General features: G+C 39.1%; 1 protein-coding gene across 3 annotated transcripts in view; it reads right to left on the bottom strand.

Moving 5' to 3' along the window:
* The window catches only part of OSBPL5 (oxysterol binding protein like 5), a 174,766-nt gene that overhangs the window by 38,758 nt on the left and 118,179 nt on the right, over window positions 1-17,829 (bottom strand). For all 3 annotated transcript variants that reach the window (XM_088146039.1, XM_088146041.1, XM_088146040.1), the window contains exons 4-6: window positions 14,475-14,555; window positions 11,401-11,502; window positions 10,162-10,365 (exon numbers count right to left, since the gene is read on the bottom strand). In XM_088146039.1, coding sequence (XP_088002165.1) covers window positions 10,162-10,365; window positions 11,401-11,502; window positions 14,475-14,555 — 387 coding nt within the window. The remainder of the gene's footprint in view (window positions 1-10,161; window positions 10,366-11,400; window positions 11,503-14,474; window positions 14,556-17,829) is intronic.

The raw sequence follows: 17,829 nt of genomic DNA, 5'->3' as shown, positions 1-17,829 counted from the left end.
AATGTAAATGCACATTCCCTTTTACAACATACACAAACCTACAGCAGCAGATATCCATAAAGTCTCTTCAGTGCAAGTCACATACCTTGGTTATACATGACTTCCATATTTATCTAGACATACAAACATAAGGGTCACTCATCGTTCCAAGCCATTATATTTTAACCAAAGCATGTTGAATAAACCACAACAGTTAACTCTGCATATCCTTCTCAGTCACAAAATATAATCTACAAACCAGAAAAACAGTGCTCCCACAACACCCTAAGACAAAACCAAATAAACCATATTAAAATTGAGCAGGATATGTGAACCATACCCCAATCACCAAGATAACAGTTTTCATGCCTCATGTTAACTTTAATGTTTTGGAAGTATAACCAGTTTGTTACTGCTTTTAATCCATTAGAGCCAATGTTAGACCTAAGGTCTTACATGAATGGAGGTCACACATGTGAGAGAAAAGCTTGTCAGCTTCTGCACACTCCATTCCAGAGTTTGATCCATTTCTACCCTTAACACTCAGTGGCTTCGTAGGCATGAAGGGATGGGGGTGGGGGAAGCAAGGGTTAGGAAATTCCACTGCATATGAAAAGCTAAAGAAGTGTATCTTCAGAGTCAGGCCCTAGATTTAAATCCCCATTCAGCCAAATGAAGATACAGGTGGTCCTTGCTTAATGACTACTCGTTCAGTGACCGTTTAAACTTACAACGATGCTGAATGAGTGGTAGTTATGACCAGTCCTCGTACTTATGTTGGTTGCAGCATCCCCACAGTCACGTGATCATGATCCGGGCACTTGGCACCTGGCTCGCAATTACATCACAGCATCCCGCGGTCACGTAATCACCATTTGTGACCTTCCCGGCTTCTGACAACCAAAGTCAATGGGGAAGCTGGCAGGAGGTCGCAAATGGCAACCATGCAACATCCTTGCTTAATGACCTGTGGTGATTTGCTTAACAATAGCAACCGGAAGTACTGGAATTTCCATCGCTAAGCGGCATGGTCACGTGACATCACGCTTTATGACCATGTTGTTTAGTGATGGAAATTCCAGTCCCAATTACTGCTGTTAAATAAAGACTTTTTTTTTTTTTTTAATCTGCGCTCAGTCGTTACCGACTCTGCAGTGACTGCTTGGACGAATCCTTGCAGTTTTCAAGGCAATTGTTTCAGAAGTGGTTTGCCAGAGCCTCCTTCCTAGGGCAGAGCCCAGCTGGCGAGCGCAGGAGGCGGGGTTTCCGTTGCTTCGCGCCCTTTTCGGGCGTACATGGTTTTTTGCACTTACCGGCAACTGCTCCCGACTCCTTTTTGCAAGGCGCCGCCAGCATTTTTCCTCCCACCAGAGTGAGAGTACCCATTTATCTACTCACGTGAGTTTTCCAACTGTTGGGTTTACAGGAACTGGGGAGGAAACAGGAGCTCACCCTGCTAACGTGAAGGCTGGACTCGAACCGCTGAAGCGTCGACCATTTCTGGCCAGCAACTTTCAGCGTCATTAAGCCGCTGCGCCACCGCGTCCCCAAAATGAAGACTAGCTGTATCTAAATTTATGAAATGTGCCTTTCAGCCTTTCAAGGATGTTTATATACTTGTATGAACATTTTAGTCCACTCTGCTAAAAAGACTTTCAGAATGACTGAATGAATGCTGTATGTTGCCCAGTAATTCAGGTTCAAGGATGGGATGCAAGAAAAGCAAGTGTGCATGAATAAACATGCAAGGAAGGAGCAGGCAGGAGGCTAGGTTCTCAGCATCTTTGTGCATACCCCATCCATTTTAAGTGTTTTCTATCTTATATATACTGATGATTTCTCAAGATGGATCAACATGCAGGCAATCAGTTGTCCAAAACTAAGGGACAATTCTACACCTCTCATATGACTGGGCCCATCTCTCACATAAAAGAAATCAGGAATATTTAAAAATACACTTCCAGTTACATAACATAAACAAACACCTAATTGAACAATGCAAGTATTCAGCTGAAGATAATGAGAACCATGTGACAAGGTCAGAAAAACTGCAACAATGAAAGGTGTCCAATTATTTTTGTAACATTTCCTCTTGGTAACTTGAGATCAATTCTATACCATATCTGAAGAACACTCAATATAAGAGGTGTGATTCTGAAGACTAGAAAGGATTGTATAACCATTAACTTTGTAGTATTTTGAAGGATCCTTGAAGTTTTCATTTCATAACTTGATCCCATAAAAACTGCTGCACTGGTTATTTCTAGTTAATGCATGATGTAAAAGGGCATTGGATAGTTGTCATGGCATCCCTTTAGGATCCAGAACTTCCTCATTCTTCTGCCACCTCATGGATAGATTAATTGAAGGCAGCCTTACAGGATGCACACTGTGAGAGAATATGGTCAAGTTGGAGGTGATGCAATAAAATCTATGATAATGCTGGAATGCAGTTTCAATTTTGAAACTATATGCCAATTTTGAACTCCACCTTCTTTTGTTCTGTTTCAATACAATAATGGAGATTTTAATGAGTGGTTTCAGTGATAAGTCTAACTAACTGTCCATAAAAATATGCTTCAGGTTGTTCCAAGTACATCCAAATGTTCTTTATGCGTCTTGTGATAAATTCAAGAATACAGGACTGTATTATAAATACAAGATACATACAAGATTGTATGGCAGAGTTATTCTAAGCCCTAAGGAATCTAAGTGGGGCAGGTGAGCCTATTCAACCATTGTTCACTGGAGCACAGGAAAAAGGTGCACCTCCTGCAAATCAGCTATCTTAGCCTAGATAAATAGGAATCTTTTCTTTTCCTTTCCCTAGAAGTTTTCTTCCTTCTTTTTCTCTTACTGATGAGAGTCCCAATAGATAGACATGCCTATTATTCACTCCAAAGGGGAAAGCACACCAAGCGGTATACATTCAACGTTTCATTATGACAACTTTTGCACTCCCACACAATCCCATTAACATGGTTTGAAATTTTTTTGTTCACAGGTAACTAGGAAGAAAAACCAGATAAGCATCAGCCTTCATCTCAACAGTGTCTCAAATTCCTGCATCTAGCAAAACAGTATTTTAGATACAACTGCAATAAATTTAAACCAGACAGATTTATATCTCACCTCTATTTTGTACAACTCAAGGCAGAATACATAATGATCCCTTCTCCTATTTTCCCACAACAATGTGAAGTGGGTTGGGCTGAGAGAGTGTCACTCAAAGTAACCCAGTTGCATTAGAACTCATGGTCTCCCACTTCTAAGCCAGCATCACACCGAACTGGTTCTTTCATTACTGTGATATATGAATGCAGCAAATCTATGTTTTAATCCCAAAGATTATTTGCAGCAATGGCTCTCAGTATTTCCTTTAAAGCAAGGATTAATATACGTGCCCTTCCAAAGGTTGCTGAACTCCTCATGAGCAACAGCCAATATGACCAATGGTGAAAGATAATGAGAACTGTCATCCATCATGTGGGCCATTCCTGCTTTAATCCATGGTGGTAATCTACAGATTTTATCCAAAAAATTCCTTCTTGCTGTTATGCATAATCTCGTATCTGACTTTAAAACTGTCGACTCATTGTCTTTTTAATATAACACCAGATTTATTTGGGACTTCTCTCTCTAGCTTCTGAATTCAGGAAACAATGCTGCACTCTTTCATTCACTTTCATGGAAAGTAACATCATAAATTTATGGCACATGATAGAAATGCAATTGTGCTGTTTCTCTGTGCACAAGGTCCCTTGCAGCAAGTGAGCAATTTTGACTTGGGTAAGCCAATATTCCATTTTACTACTTGGCTTGTAACCACCCTCCAAGGCAAATTTTCTTAATTTCATAAATCATGATGCTTGGCATTCTCCTTGTGAGAAATTATGGAAAGCTGGGAAAGGAATGGAAGAGAGAACAGACATAAACAATCAAGAGACAGAGGGTGAGTCAGTTGTTGGCTGGCAACTCGGTCCAGGTGAGAAGAAATCTGAGGAAAAGTGTTCAAGTCACTCACAGAGCTTCTGCCTTAATTAACTCAGTATAAAGCAAGGTGGGAAATTCCTCTTACAGTTTCCAAAATACTGTATTTAGCCCAAACTAGCATTAAAGGTTCCTTACTGAAATCTGCTCTTGGCTTCTTGATCTTGGCCAGTTGCATTGGGCTTGACATTCCTGTACTTTACAATATTAAAAAGAACTCACATACAGTACATTAGCCAAATCCTTCTCCAACTACCACAGCTGGAACGCTGCTAGCAATTTCATGGTGGAACTGGGATTTGATAGGGGCAGGTAATCTAGTGTTCTCCAGATATTTTAGACTCCAAATGAGTCAGTGCCAGCCACCATCAAAGGCAAGGAATTAGAGGATTTGTACTGTAAAACATCAGGAAGACCTCAGATTACCCATTTTTAATCCCAAGTGAATTCCACTGAGTTCATTGGACTTTATACCTATGTTGTTCAGGCAGCTGAATAAGTTAGAAATCTACAGTAGTTTATTGTACTTGATTGTTCATGCATTTAATAGATAAATTCATTCTAACTATTCTGTTGTCTATACAGAAGTGACCTCAAGCCCTTATTTATCTACTTTTTAAAATGTCAGCATGATTCAAGAAAGCACTGAATGTTTCCCTACACTCAGCTCCTACATTAAAACTAGGGAAAGAAGAAAGTCACAAGGCAAGATGTCAGATCTTATTAATGTCAGCAGTAGCATGACAAGCTACTACACTGCTGAGGGATGAACTTCCCAACTCTTGTTCAAATTATCTCTTATGTTACCATAGAGATAGCTTTAGTTTCTTTCACAAAACCATCCAGTGAAAGAGAGCGCACGCACACACACACACACACAGACAGACACACCCCGGCCTGGCCTTTGCTGGGGAGGGCAAATACATAATATACTCATTCTCTGCCAGAAACGTCATTAAGAAGTAGGTCAGAAAATACACAGCTTTTGCAATTCATATTGTCAGATCATTTCCACATCAACAGTTTACCATAATTTGTGCCTCACCTTTCCATCCACAAACTGCAAAATCAAGATCTTCATTCGATTGGGCTATACTGAATATGGCAAACAACAAGCCCTGTTGGATTTGGACTAATAAAGCCTGGATTAAATCATTACTCCTCCAAAATTTATTACACTGCTTTATATAACTCACTGATTGGATATACATAATGTGCTTAGTTTATTTGGGACATTGTGTGAACCTAGCCATTGTGGTTTGCAAACTACAATTCATGGTTTAGCATGTGGAAACCTAAAAGCTATGGCTTATTCAATCTTGACCGTGCAATATGCAGTCATTATCTCCCCATCTTAGCCTCTCTTACAAAGTCGCATGACAGGTTAAAACATTTCACTATATTTCATGATAGTTTAGTTTAGTTTTTGTTTTTAATTGTATGCTACCCTGAGTTGTTTTGCAAGGGTGGCTATATAAAGCAAATAAATCAATATAAAAATAAATATGAAACTTTCCTCAGAGGAAAACAGGAGTAAAAAAAGGAAATGATGATTGGATCTGCAGGAGAGATCTATAAAATCCCAGCCATAGAATTTTCTGTTCATATAGATCATTTATAAACTATAGGATGGGGGAAAATCTGTGCTCTGACTCAGAAGGATTAAAGTTGGATGGGAAAGACTACACTTGTCTGTGTATCATTCATGTATAGAAGAACAGGAGGACGCTTAATCTAAAGGAACCCATGGCAGGAGCTGAATCTTCTGACCCTGCCTCAGCTCTCCATGTACTTTTCTCCAAGCCCATCTCTAACCAACTGCTGCAAAAAATCATCTAGATAAGATGTGCGGACTTCAGCAACTTTAAGACATGCAGACTTCAACTCCCAGAACGCATGCATGCTATCCATGCTAGCTGGGGAATCTGGGGAGTTGAAGTCCATACATCTTAAAGTTGCTGAGGTTGAGAAACACTGATCTCAACCTTGGGTGGGCCCTATTCCATCGGAAGCCTTTAAGCAAAGGAGTAGCTCCTTAGTAGTGTTGCTTTGGTTCTGGATTCCTATGACAAGCAGGTGATTCCATGTTCACTTCCCCTCCCTTGCACATCCCTCTTGATATAAAAAACAGACTGTCCATCCCAGAGTCTCTTGCTTTCTACATGAATGGGATAAACACAGGAATAACACATATGACTGTTCAACTTATGATAGATTGGTCCTTCCACCATGGAAGTGAAGTGCTGTAATTCATTTGAAAACAAAAAGCAATTCAAGCAAGATATGCTACCAAAATTAACCAAATGGTTTTAAAAATGATGCATACAATCAGTGAAGTGACATAATTAGTAACAGCTTTGAGAATAACAAAAATGAAGGAGGAGCCTGGAGTAATATTAAGAGCTTCTTCCTTCAGGGCCAATGAAGTACAGTACAGGTAGTCCTCATCCATTCGTTCAGCAACCATTCAAAGTTACAACGGTGCTGAAAGAACAGACTTACGACCAGCCTTCAAAGTTCCACCCATTGCAGCGCCCCCACGGTTACGTGAACAAAATTAGGGCCCACTCAGGCCCACCCACATTTACGACCGCCTTTTGGCAACCTGCCTACCTGGTGCTGCCACCGCCTGGCCTTGCCTGCAGCTGCTGCGCCGGCTGCACCTCGCGCCACTACTGTACCAGCCAGGGCCTTCTTTCGCGCCGCCTTCTTTCACGCCAGTGCAGCCTGGGCCTTCTTTTGCATGCCAGCCAGAACCTTCTTTCGTGAAAGAAGGCCTCAGCCAGTACAGTAGTGGCACGTGGGGCTGCAGTGGGCAGGGCTGGGCGGTGGGGGAAGCTGTAGGCAGGTGGCCAAAAGGGCAGAGATGGGGGTGAGACAGGTGGACGGGGAGAGTTGAAGGTGAGTTCAACTTTGACATGAAAGGTCCTATTCTGGAGGGGGAAGGGGTCAGTCAGAAGAATTTTATCCCGAGGGCTGCTATTCCATTCTGACAGACCTCCAGTGAGAAAAACTATACCAGCTCCATGAACCCAAATACCTCCTGTTCATACAAAGCCTCTAGAACCTGAGCGAGCAGTGCCACATTAATTTAAACTGAAAGTCCTCCTCACAGGGTCTCTGCTGCCAGCCTGCTGACTTGTAATTTTTATCAATGTGCCGTATGCAAGTCTGTGCTTCAGGGACACTCCTCTGGAAGACTAAGGCACATATTAATCTCCACACCTACCCAGAGCTGGCAAGGCCTCTCTCATTAATTACAGCCTGGAAGCAAATGATATTTACTTGCATCCTAGGGTATTTCATTTCTTGCCAATGTTTGTGGGATTATATATAAATAGAAGTAGCACAGGCCAATGGGGCAATAATCTCTTTATTGTGCACAAAGGTCTGCATAATGTCAAAGGTATTACTGTAATCGAGACTGCTTTCTATTAGACAAGACTGACTGAATCTGAAAGAAAATGTCAAGTTACATTCTGATAAAAATGAAAGTCTACCTAGGATGTTCAAATTATGGATTAGGGGTGAAATCCAATGTGGCATTTCTGCTGAAGAGATTGTTTCAGGGAATCACAAGGGGGATGAGAGTGTTTCCACAGCCTGCAGGAATCTGCCACTGGATTGCTTGGCATGGACTTTTACCCTACAAAACCTGACTGAATTCATAAAAATTGTACTGTTGAGATGAAATGTTTAGTTCCATACATAACTTCCATTGTTGTTTTTCTGTTGACAAATATCCATGGTTGTCTCTACATTTCAAATACAGGCTGTGTTCATATACTGTACTAATCATATTTTGCTTAACCATGGTTTGTTCCATAAGCCACAGCTGGCTGGGGATACACATCACACTTTGTCATTAGCCATATTTTATCAACCACAATATCTAGGTCTGAACATCAACCAAACCCTATTATGACTTAGTGTGAAGCCACCCAATGCCACACACCCTTTGTACTTCCCCACCTTTATACAAGGGAATTGTGAAACTCCCCCTCCAGACATAAGGCACTCTTACACTAGTCACATCCCTTGTATCTTGTATTGAGTTTTTGTCCCACCACAAGTGCCCTCATGGCTGTCCCCTGGGACTTCAATGGACAAGGAATGGAGAGGGAGGAAGGGCCATCTAGCTGGTCAACAGGAAAACAGGAAATTCAGTTCCCCAACCAACACCCTGACCCCCATTTTCTTTATTTCCTCACTGCATTTTCTTTTGCAGCGAGGGGGAAAAAGTGACTAAATGTCCCCTCTAAGTATTCCTGAAGACTGTGAGTGAGCAGGGATTCAGGTGGGCAACCAAGATGCACAGTGTTTTTATTTTAGAGGCAGGAGTAAGGAAATCCAGGAGCACTTCATCATTTCCTGTGGAACAGGAGCTCAACCAAACATTAATCAGCTCAGCTTTCCAAGCCCCATATGGATGCATGGGACAAGTTTTTTTGTGGGGCAGGGGTCATTCTACTATTCCATATTTAACAGTACATAATTTCCTTATTAAATTAACCAGATGTTTATACAGTAGCTGTTAAGCTGCTTGCTACACTAGGCTTTTTCGCCTTATCTTTCTCCAGTTTTGGTTCCAACACTAAAAGGGATCACATTCACCCTCACCCAACAGATTTATACACCTTTAGGAATTTCTTTTATGCCCCATCTTGTACATGCCTCAGTCGGAGAAATCCATTATTTTATACTCCTTACAAGTAATCCAATACCAGATGTTGCCAGGACCAATCCTTGGCCCAAACAGCTGGGATACTGAATCAAGGTTTAAAGACAGGACACATTCATAATGCCACTGTTTCCATTCCTTAATTCCTTGAAAGCAGTTTGAAGACCATCTAAGCCATCTGCAATAATTTTCTCTTTAGCTGACCTAATACCACAATATTATGAGAACAAGGTAGAAAGAAAGTGATGATTTTGAGCCGCTGCAGATGCTTCAGGAAGAATTCCTTCAGCCTTGCTCCATGCAAAAAGAAAATTATGGCACCCATCCACATTCTTACTCACGTCTAGGTATTTGTTCACTTGTAAACAAAAAACCTAGAGTGGCTCCTCTGAAGGGATGCTCAAAAGACATCAAGCCCCCACTCAACTTGAAGGACCTTCTAGAACAGCTAGGTCCCAGCAGCCAGGAGACTGGATGAGGCAAGAGCCCAGTAAGTAAGGAAATGGGCCACACAAAAACTCCAGTGTCACAATGGAAAGAAAATACTACCTTTACTGTGTTTTCAAATATACTGCACCTGAGACAGAAATAATTTGACTATTGTGGTATCCCAGAGGTCCAGAACTGTTTTTAAACTGGCGTGTTTTAATTCTTGCATGAAAGCCCTCTAAAAGAAGTAATGCTGAGCTGAAATCTGTTTTGGAAGATTTCTAAAGTTTTCTGCTGTGAAAGAGGTTTCAGTTTTGTTTTGTTCTGAGAAATTCTATGATATTCTAGTGATATTTTTTGTCTTTGTTGTTGGAGATAGCTACTGCTGGCATTATTGTTTTCTGGAACACATTGTTCTATCACCCTGAAGCTTCCCTGGTTGTTTACACTTGTACAAGTGTAAACACCTATTGGGAGAAGTTACCACATGATATATTTCCTTGGATTTAAGTCAAATCTGGGAAGCTGCAAACTACTGAGAGGATCATGCAATGAAAGATGGGATGCTTGCACACCCGTTGGCCATGTCATAACAAAATAAGTGTAAGAACATCACATTCTACCGAGGGAATGTCAGTGAAAGTCTCACCTTTGAAACAAAATTCAAAAGAAAATAGTCTTTTATTAACTTAAATAAGAACTGGCAAGAAACATCTTTAGAAAGGTAATTTTGTTGAAATTGTGAATGTATTCAGCTTTTCTGTCCCTCCCCAAAATTTCAAACCCAAAACTATTTATTTAAAGAGTTTAGTTGACTGCCAAACTCACAATAATGCAATTGCAATATACAGAATATTGAATTATAGTATACACAATAAAGAATCACAACAGTCACACAGATGGGGCACACCAACATATACTACACCTTGCAGAATAAACTCATCAAACAACCTGGTCCCTACACCCAGTGGAAGACTGAATGCTAAATAGCTTGTCAGTAATCCTTGTGCATGTTGCTGGAGCCCTTATGGTTTCCTGCAAGGCAGCCGGATATAATCTGTCCAGATGAGCATTCTACTTACCTTCACAGCCCAAATGGACTGGTCCAAAGGATGGAAAAGTTTGAAACAGAAGCCATCTTTTTTGGAGGGTCTTTCAATGAGCTCACAGGAATGAAGCAAAATGGTGCCCACCCACTGTCCAGTCTTTGGAGTTTTATAGATTAGGAGTACTCCAGGTTTCAGTACACACCACAATTTAGTCCAGCTCTTCAGAGTGCCACGTATCTGGAGAACAAGAATAAGGAGAAACACTCTCAACCAGCAAAATAATTTTTAATGGTGCAGAACAAGATACCAATACATTTATTCTGAAAGCAAATTCAGTTCTTCCAAGTGTCTTGTCTAGCTCATCTAGATTAAATAATTTGAGATTTAAACCAAGTTTCCAGTTAAAACTTTTTAAGGAAAAATAGGACACATGTCTCTTAAAAAGCTAATGAAGAGATTTTCCCTTTGCCCTTAGATTCAAGTGTACCACCTCAACCCCAAGTCACTGTCACATTTAAACAAGAAGTGCTCCCTTGGATTCCTATGGTCTCTCATCTCTAGCCTAAATGAATGTATGTATTTGGGGCTTCAAATCAAGACTCTTGACTCCTGGGGACTGCCTGGACAAGTCCATGCAATGTGCTTGGCAAGCTTTTTCGGAAGTGATTTGCCCTCGCCTTCTTCCTAGGGCTGAGAGAGAGTGACTGACCCAGTCACCCAGCTGGTTTTATGCCTAAGATGGGACTAGACTTCACAGTCTCCCAGTTCCTAGCTTGATGCCTTAACCACTCCACAAAAGTGGCTCTCATGTAGATATTACTGTTGGCTATTTTTGCTGTTTGCATGTGAACGGTAGAACTGTAAACTGCTCAGAGTTGACTGATGATTGGAGTGGAATATAGGCCCAATAAAACGAATGAATAAACAATAAAATTGTCTTTTTTGAAAAAAAGGACAATATGGGAATGACAGCTGTAAGGCATACAAAAAGAATGTCTTTGGTAAACATGCAAGGATGCTATCATTCCCACTGATAATTCTTCCTTCTCTTATACTGCATTTCACATCCCGTTTTGCCACGAATAAACCTTGGACGTGGCTTCTGCCTTGGCTGTGACTTCAAATATACTGCTTGTTCCCCCAGAGGGCTATTTTAAAGCAGTAAATAAATTCTGGGTAGAAAGCAGTGGATGGATTATGAACGCACAATCCTAAAAACTGTTCAAACTCCTTACTTACATATTCTTAAAACGACATTTTGCATCAAATTACCTTCAACCAATCTGCCATAATGACCACGCGGGGATCTTTCAAAGCACTGAAGAGCTGCTTGGTGGCTTTTTTCTTCTCCTGCCTATAGTTTTTCTTCTGGACCTATTGTACCATAGTGATAAAATATCAGTCAGGAACACATTTTTTTCTCTTTCTACTACTGGCAAAAAGAGAGAGAAAAAGAAAGAAAAGAAGATAGACGATGTCCTCCATTTAAACTACATTCTTCTGCCCCTGGAAACAATTCACTAGAAAATTTTTGCAGCCTATAATTTTTATTTTGGTCTCTGGCTCATTATAGTTCTATAGCTACTCCAGCCAATAACAACTAACCTGTCACTCATTCATACAACTTAACAAGCCCTCATAGGGTTGGGGAAAAGTAAATGAAAATAGGAGTGCATATGCTACCCTGTGTCCTCAGGAGAAGAGGGCGATAAAATGTCATTATTAAGCAATAATTTTGAGAATGAATGTTTAGAATTTGAAGAATATACCAGAAATCTGGAAGTTGAGTTATGTAAATATTATCTGTCAGTCAAAATTAATGAATCCTTAGTCAACAGCTACGATTATCTGGTTTTCAAATCTCTAGAGTGACCAGTTTATTGTGGTCATCATGGCATGCTAAATATAAAATATGTGTACATACTCACTATCAAACAAGGTTCATGACCCCGCAGATATTTTACTGGGTATATTATGCAAGTAGTTTTTTGGAAAAAAAAAAAAAAAAGCACCTGCTCTCATACTGATTCTTTGAAACAGTTCAAAAATAGCTTATGATGCTAGATAAACCAAGAGCCATATAGTGCGTGCACATGGCTGCAAGGACACTGAAAAATTAAGGGACTATAGCTTAGTGGTGACAGGAAATGTATGCCCTTCCAGATATTGTTGAACTATAAGTCCCGATAACCCTAGCAGCAGGACCAATGATTAAGGATGCTATAAGTTGTAGTTCATCACTTTCTGAAGGGTTGTACGGGAGAGCTTAAGTTCAGTTCCTGAGATTTCCACCCCTGGTAATATGGGTAGAAAAAGCATCTTCTCAAGAACCTGTAAAGACTAGAAAAGTTGAATTCATTTATCTACGAACAAGGCAATCTGCTGTACAAAACTATTTTAATTCATTTTGAGGATATATAGCAAGGTCTAAAATATTTGGAATTCAGTGTAAACCACAATTCTGATAATTTGAAGGACTTTGAGAATAATAAATGCAAGGCTATTTTAGAGATTTGGAGATGTTAGTTGGCAAGGCCGTTTTGCATTCTGTTTTCAGTATGATGTACATGGTAGGACTGAGTGCCTGTGGCAACTTGAGACTAGGGCTCAACTGTATGAGCAATCTGCAGGGCAAAGAAGAAATGTGTGTGTGTGTGTGTGTGTGTGTATGAGCCATATATTTGGCTCAACTTGCTAACCAATGTGGAACAATCTGCCTTTAAAGACTTTTTAATGTCCTGCTAAATATTTCTGGTACACCTTTGCAATGTAATTGTTCATCTATAGAGAGGAAATTATGAGTAATATGGCCTATCAGTTTTGGAAAATACACTATTTTCTATTAATCAAAGGATGCAGCATTATGTGTTCCTATGGCAAATATTTTGTGATATTTTTCAATAATGTATTATAAAATATTACTAAGTTATAAAGTATTTTAAATTCATAAAATATTGCAACTTGTAAAATATTACAAGATATCAATTTATTAGTATTTATTTATTTATTAGTAAACCAGTGACTATTGGTAAGTATAATATATAAGGTAAATTTATTTCCTTTTTGTCCTTTTTCTTTGGGGTGTTTTTTTCTAATGTGTTTTTTTCTTTTATTTTGGTTTCTATTAATTTTTTTCTTTAAAGTTTAAGTTTAAAGTTTAAGTTTAAAGATTTAAGTTTAAGTTTAAAGATTGCTTTGCCAATTGTGTATGTTAAGAATATGGATTTTATTTTTTTATGCTGTTCCTTTGCACATGGGAAAGGCAGAAGCATTCATTCCTTAAAAAATGGGGGGGGGGGCTCTTCTCTGTGTTTCTATAAGCTGTTAATATTTGCAATTTCATGAAAGCAGAAACTTTAGTACCAACTACATGCATTACTGATAGGCAACACTATTCATCTCTACTTAGAAGTAAGTCTCAGTGAGACACATTAGGTGAGTACATATAAGACTACAGTCTTGCTTTAGATGAATTGGTATGCCACACCTTAATTTTTAAAAATCATACCTCATAAATATACAAACCTTTTGTATAGTTTCTCTGCTTAGCTTACTTGACTGGGGAAAGCTCTAATCCCAGACTAATTAATGTACCAATGGGCCAAGGGACACACATTTGCCACTCTGTAAATGTGGTTACCATGGCAAGCTAAGTCCTCCACAAAATGGCTGCAGTGGAGACACAGAAGATGAACTGGTGAGACTGCTCGCCACCAATCCTGCAAACCTTGCCAGAATGCTCTCTGCCATCTTAAGCAATTCATTTCTAATAAGAACCAGTGGCAAAGGAAGTGCTCACGGCACAGTGATGCCCAGATAGTCAAACTATGTTGAGACCTGCCATGTGCACTGAAAAGGTACATGGTGTTTTTGTGACCTTCTAGTGGAATCCTCCATGCACAGCTTCATTTCTTTTAATGCTCAGATTTTGCCCACATCCTTATTGCTGCATTTTATCCATATTTCTGGCCTTATAGGGCAGTTAGAGATTGCTTTCCTGATGTGTTTTAAATAGGGGTGCATACGCCCACAACTGCTGCTAGTGATACAGTTTTAGCCTGAGGGAGAGATCTCTCAGGTTTTTTAAGTGAGATCAAAAAACTAAAATGACAAAAAGTAGTTTAAAGCCTTCTTAATAAAAGGTTCTTCTGGGAAATTATAGTAAAAAAATACTGTTTGCATGGACAAGCTGATATTTTGATTTATTTAAAGCAATCTACAGAGAATCAAGAACAGTATAAAAGTTGGACTGCAGAGATGGAGAAGAAGGACCAGAAGATATCAGTTCAAATCTCCCCGGGCACTAACCTGCCAGCCAACAGGAGGCTTAATCTTCTTCCACCTACCTTTAATGTTTCTTTCTTGTTATTTCTGCCAGTAGGAGATACACACTCCTTATCAGACCCATTGCAAAATTTGTGCTCAGTCTAACAAAAAAAGACAAGACAGGAATTAATTAAATGTGAGATCATTTTAGAAAAGAGTTTTTTATGATGATGAACTAAATGGGTTGGTAGGCACATTTGGAATATTGAAACACTGAGAGAATATGGGCATTCTTAAATGACTGCCATGGGGGAGGGCTTCCTATACAGAAATATTCACCATAGGTGGGTATGGATAGTCACAAAAAATTCATTTACCAGAAGCTAAACTGGTAAGTTTACTCCCCGCCTCAACCTCCACCCTCTCCCTCAATGCAGGATGATGATGATTACTATTGGTTTAATACAACTACAACAAGAAAGAAAACAGATATTAAAAATGTACAGTAATATAAAGAACTCAATGACATACATTATGTGTGTACATGTATACCCTCCCCCAAACACAAATTCGTACAACTCAGTTTTTAAGCAACAAATTAAATCCTGACCTCATGAAATTACATTGTCCACTCTATTGCACTGATGAAGAGCTAATGGAAAGGCTGAGACTGTACATATTTCATCAAGTCTATCTTTGGTATCAGGAGTACAAATCTTTTTCCAAGAACATATAACAATCTCTTTTGCAATGATCGAGGAATGACATATCCACATTTTTCATAGATTCCAATTTGTTAACAACATGTTAACATCTTTAAGTCTTAACTCCATTACTAAAACCTGATTCATAGTATAAAGAATATTCAACCAATACAAAAAACCCAGGAAGCATAACAAAAATATGTGTGTTAGCTCTACGTTTATTGCTGACTGGAAACCTCTTATAGAATTTTTGCATGAAACAGAAAAAAATGATCTTTTGATTATGGCTTTTATGATTAGAAAAAATAAATAACAGAAAAAAGAGAGCTTTTCTTTTTGTAACCATAGAGTAAAAGGTAATTTTGTAATTGTACTTTTATTTGCTGCAAGAAAAACAGAAGCTATTTCTTTCTATTTCTTTTCATTCTTTCTATTTGCAATTTTTGTCTTTTTCTTTTTGTCTTTTTTCCTTCCTTCCTTTTCTTTTCTTTATATTAGTTCTTGTTAGTTTTATCTTTTATTCAAAACTCTTAATAAAAAATTATACAGGATATATGTGTTAGCGTGCTTTAAATATCTCCAACATAGTTGGGCAGATATCTAACGTTTTTTCAGACATCTGTTGAGGGCTCCAATAAACATCTAAAATATTATTTTGATGAATGTCATCTTAAGGTTATAACAAATATATTTAACATCCTCTTCTCCAATAATATTATCTCATCTTACCTTTCACATGGTGCATGTGTGTGTGTGGGGGGGGGAGCACATTTCCAAACAAAGCACTGGACTGTAGCTACCATCATTTTTATTTTCTAAGAATGCCTCTGAAATCTGCAAGTGACCTGCCCTGCTTAAAGCTATTGTGGATATATCATGGGTTGCCATTATGTCTGAAACTGGTCTTTGGAGATAAAAGGAGATTAAAAACAAGATAATAAAACCATTTACTTTTAGATGGAAGCAGCTCTATAGAAAAAAAACCCAGTCCAAGGTCTACACACACATATTTGGGCAGCAAAAACATACCAAAGGTAATCATGCTTTGATAATAACCAATGTTCCTATAATGTTTGGACTCTGAAAACAAGACTCAAGGAGAGATGATAAACATTTTGTTCCTAAAATCATACTTGCCTAAATTCTCTACTCACAGAGTAAGCTGCCAACAGCATCTGACTTGGTTTAACTGCTGGCTTGATAGCAGATATTGGGGCCAATACAAGGCACAGACATAGTTAACTCATAAATATAAACAAATACCAACATTTATGCTGTGCTGCAGTTCTTATTGTCATCTGCATTCTGCTCCCACAATTTGCTCAGGGAAGATCAAAATATATAACCAGGGGCTGTGTTAACTGCAGTCTGGATCAAACATCTGGCCTCCGTGTGTCTAAAGTGGGTTCTTCCTATGGCTTTAGTAGTTGTTTGATCCACAGAAAACAGCAGGCAAACGTGTTAATAACAGGGTGATAGAGAACGCTGCCTGCTGATTTCTGCAGATGATGCTTCTATGAAAGCTATTGGAGAAGGTCCCTCAGATAGACTAAAGAGGCTAAGGAGGTCACTATCAGGGATCCACCTGTTGCATGAGCATGCCGAGGTACACTTGAGTCTGTGTATTTTAAAAAGTAGAAATAAAAATGCCTACTAGAAAAGAGGCAAAACCATTCTCAGACTGAGGGCAATACTAAGCCTGGCCTCTGAATAATATCCTGGAATTGCCTTCCCCCCAAATAAACAGGGCCAGGCCAAAGAGCATGACAAAAACTGTATTTGATTAAATTTACTTTACATTTAATTTTAACATAAATCACATCACTTATATTTTCCATTTTATTACTTTCCCTCCTCTCCCCAAATTTATTTTCCTTCTTTTCCCTGAAAAACTACAATTTGGTGCCAACTTGTAGAGGTTTGGAGGTGGGAGCTGAACTCATGGCATTTGAGGGATGGAGACTATGTGTCCCTCATGCAGGTAATTTCCACTGAAAATAAAATAAACAAGTTGAAGCTTGTTTAGGCTTCTCTAGGCATGTAGGAAACATTTTATTGTGGTATTAAAAAAAAAAAAACCCAGCAACTTCCCCAAAGATCAGAGCATGTTTTAGTGGAAATATTACACATGCAAACAACACATATTGTTCTCTTTGTGCCTGGAGCTAGTGCAAACACCACCATTACCAGAGCAAGCTGGTTCTAGCTAACACATCAAGAATAGCCATAATCAATTAGCTCTTTAAACAAAGATCCACGTAATAGTGACAAAACATTGCAGCCAGGCATGGGGAGCTGTAAGATCTTCCCCCAACAGCAACAATAATAATCAGGAAATTGGTGCTGAACACCCGACACTGAACTGTAACCAGCAACAACAGCCATTTATAGTGTAGCACTTCAACATACACACATTCATAGTATGGTTTCAGAAACCAAATCAGAATATGAAATAATAATTTGAAGTGGAGGAAGTACCTGAATATGGAGAGAGATGTTCTCTGTAGCTACTTCAGGTGTGCAAGTCAAATTTGATTCAGAATGAATCTCTGAATAGGATCCAATTTTAATTGGGGTGATTTGGGCCATTAAACTGCAAGTGCAGAATGTCTATGAACTGGTCTGTTTTGATTCTGTGTTTGATTTGATGCATGAAGCTCATCCAAATCAGTTCACCACACTAAACCTAGAAGCTGTCCCACAACTGTCTGGGCAATTCTAACAACCAGGG

The sequence above is a fragment of the Python bivittatus genome, unplaced genomic scaffold (assembly GCF_059951505.1).
Source record: "Python bivittatus isolate LINGU-HERP-01145 unplaced genomic scaffold, Pbiv_v1 ctg000480_np1212, whole genome shotgun sequence".
Classification (NCBI taxonomy): Eukaryota; Metazoa; Chordata; class Lepidosauria; order Squamata; family Pythonidae; genus Python; species Python bivittatus.
Note: the sequence above shows the minus strand (reverse complement) of the source record. Positions and strands in the feature narration are given on the sequence as shown.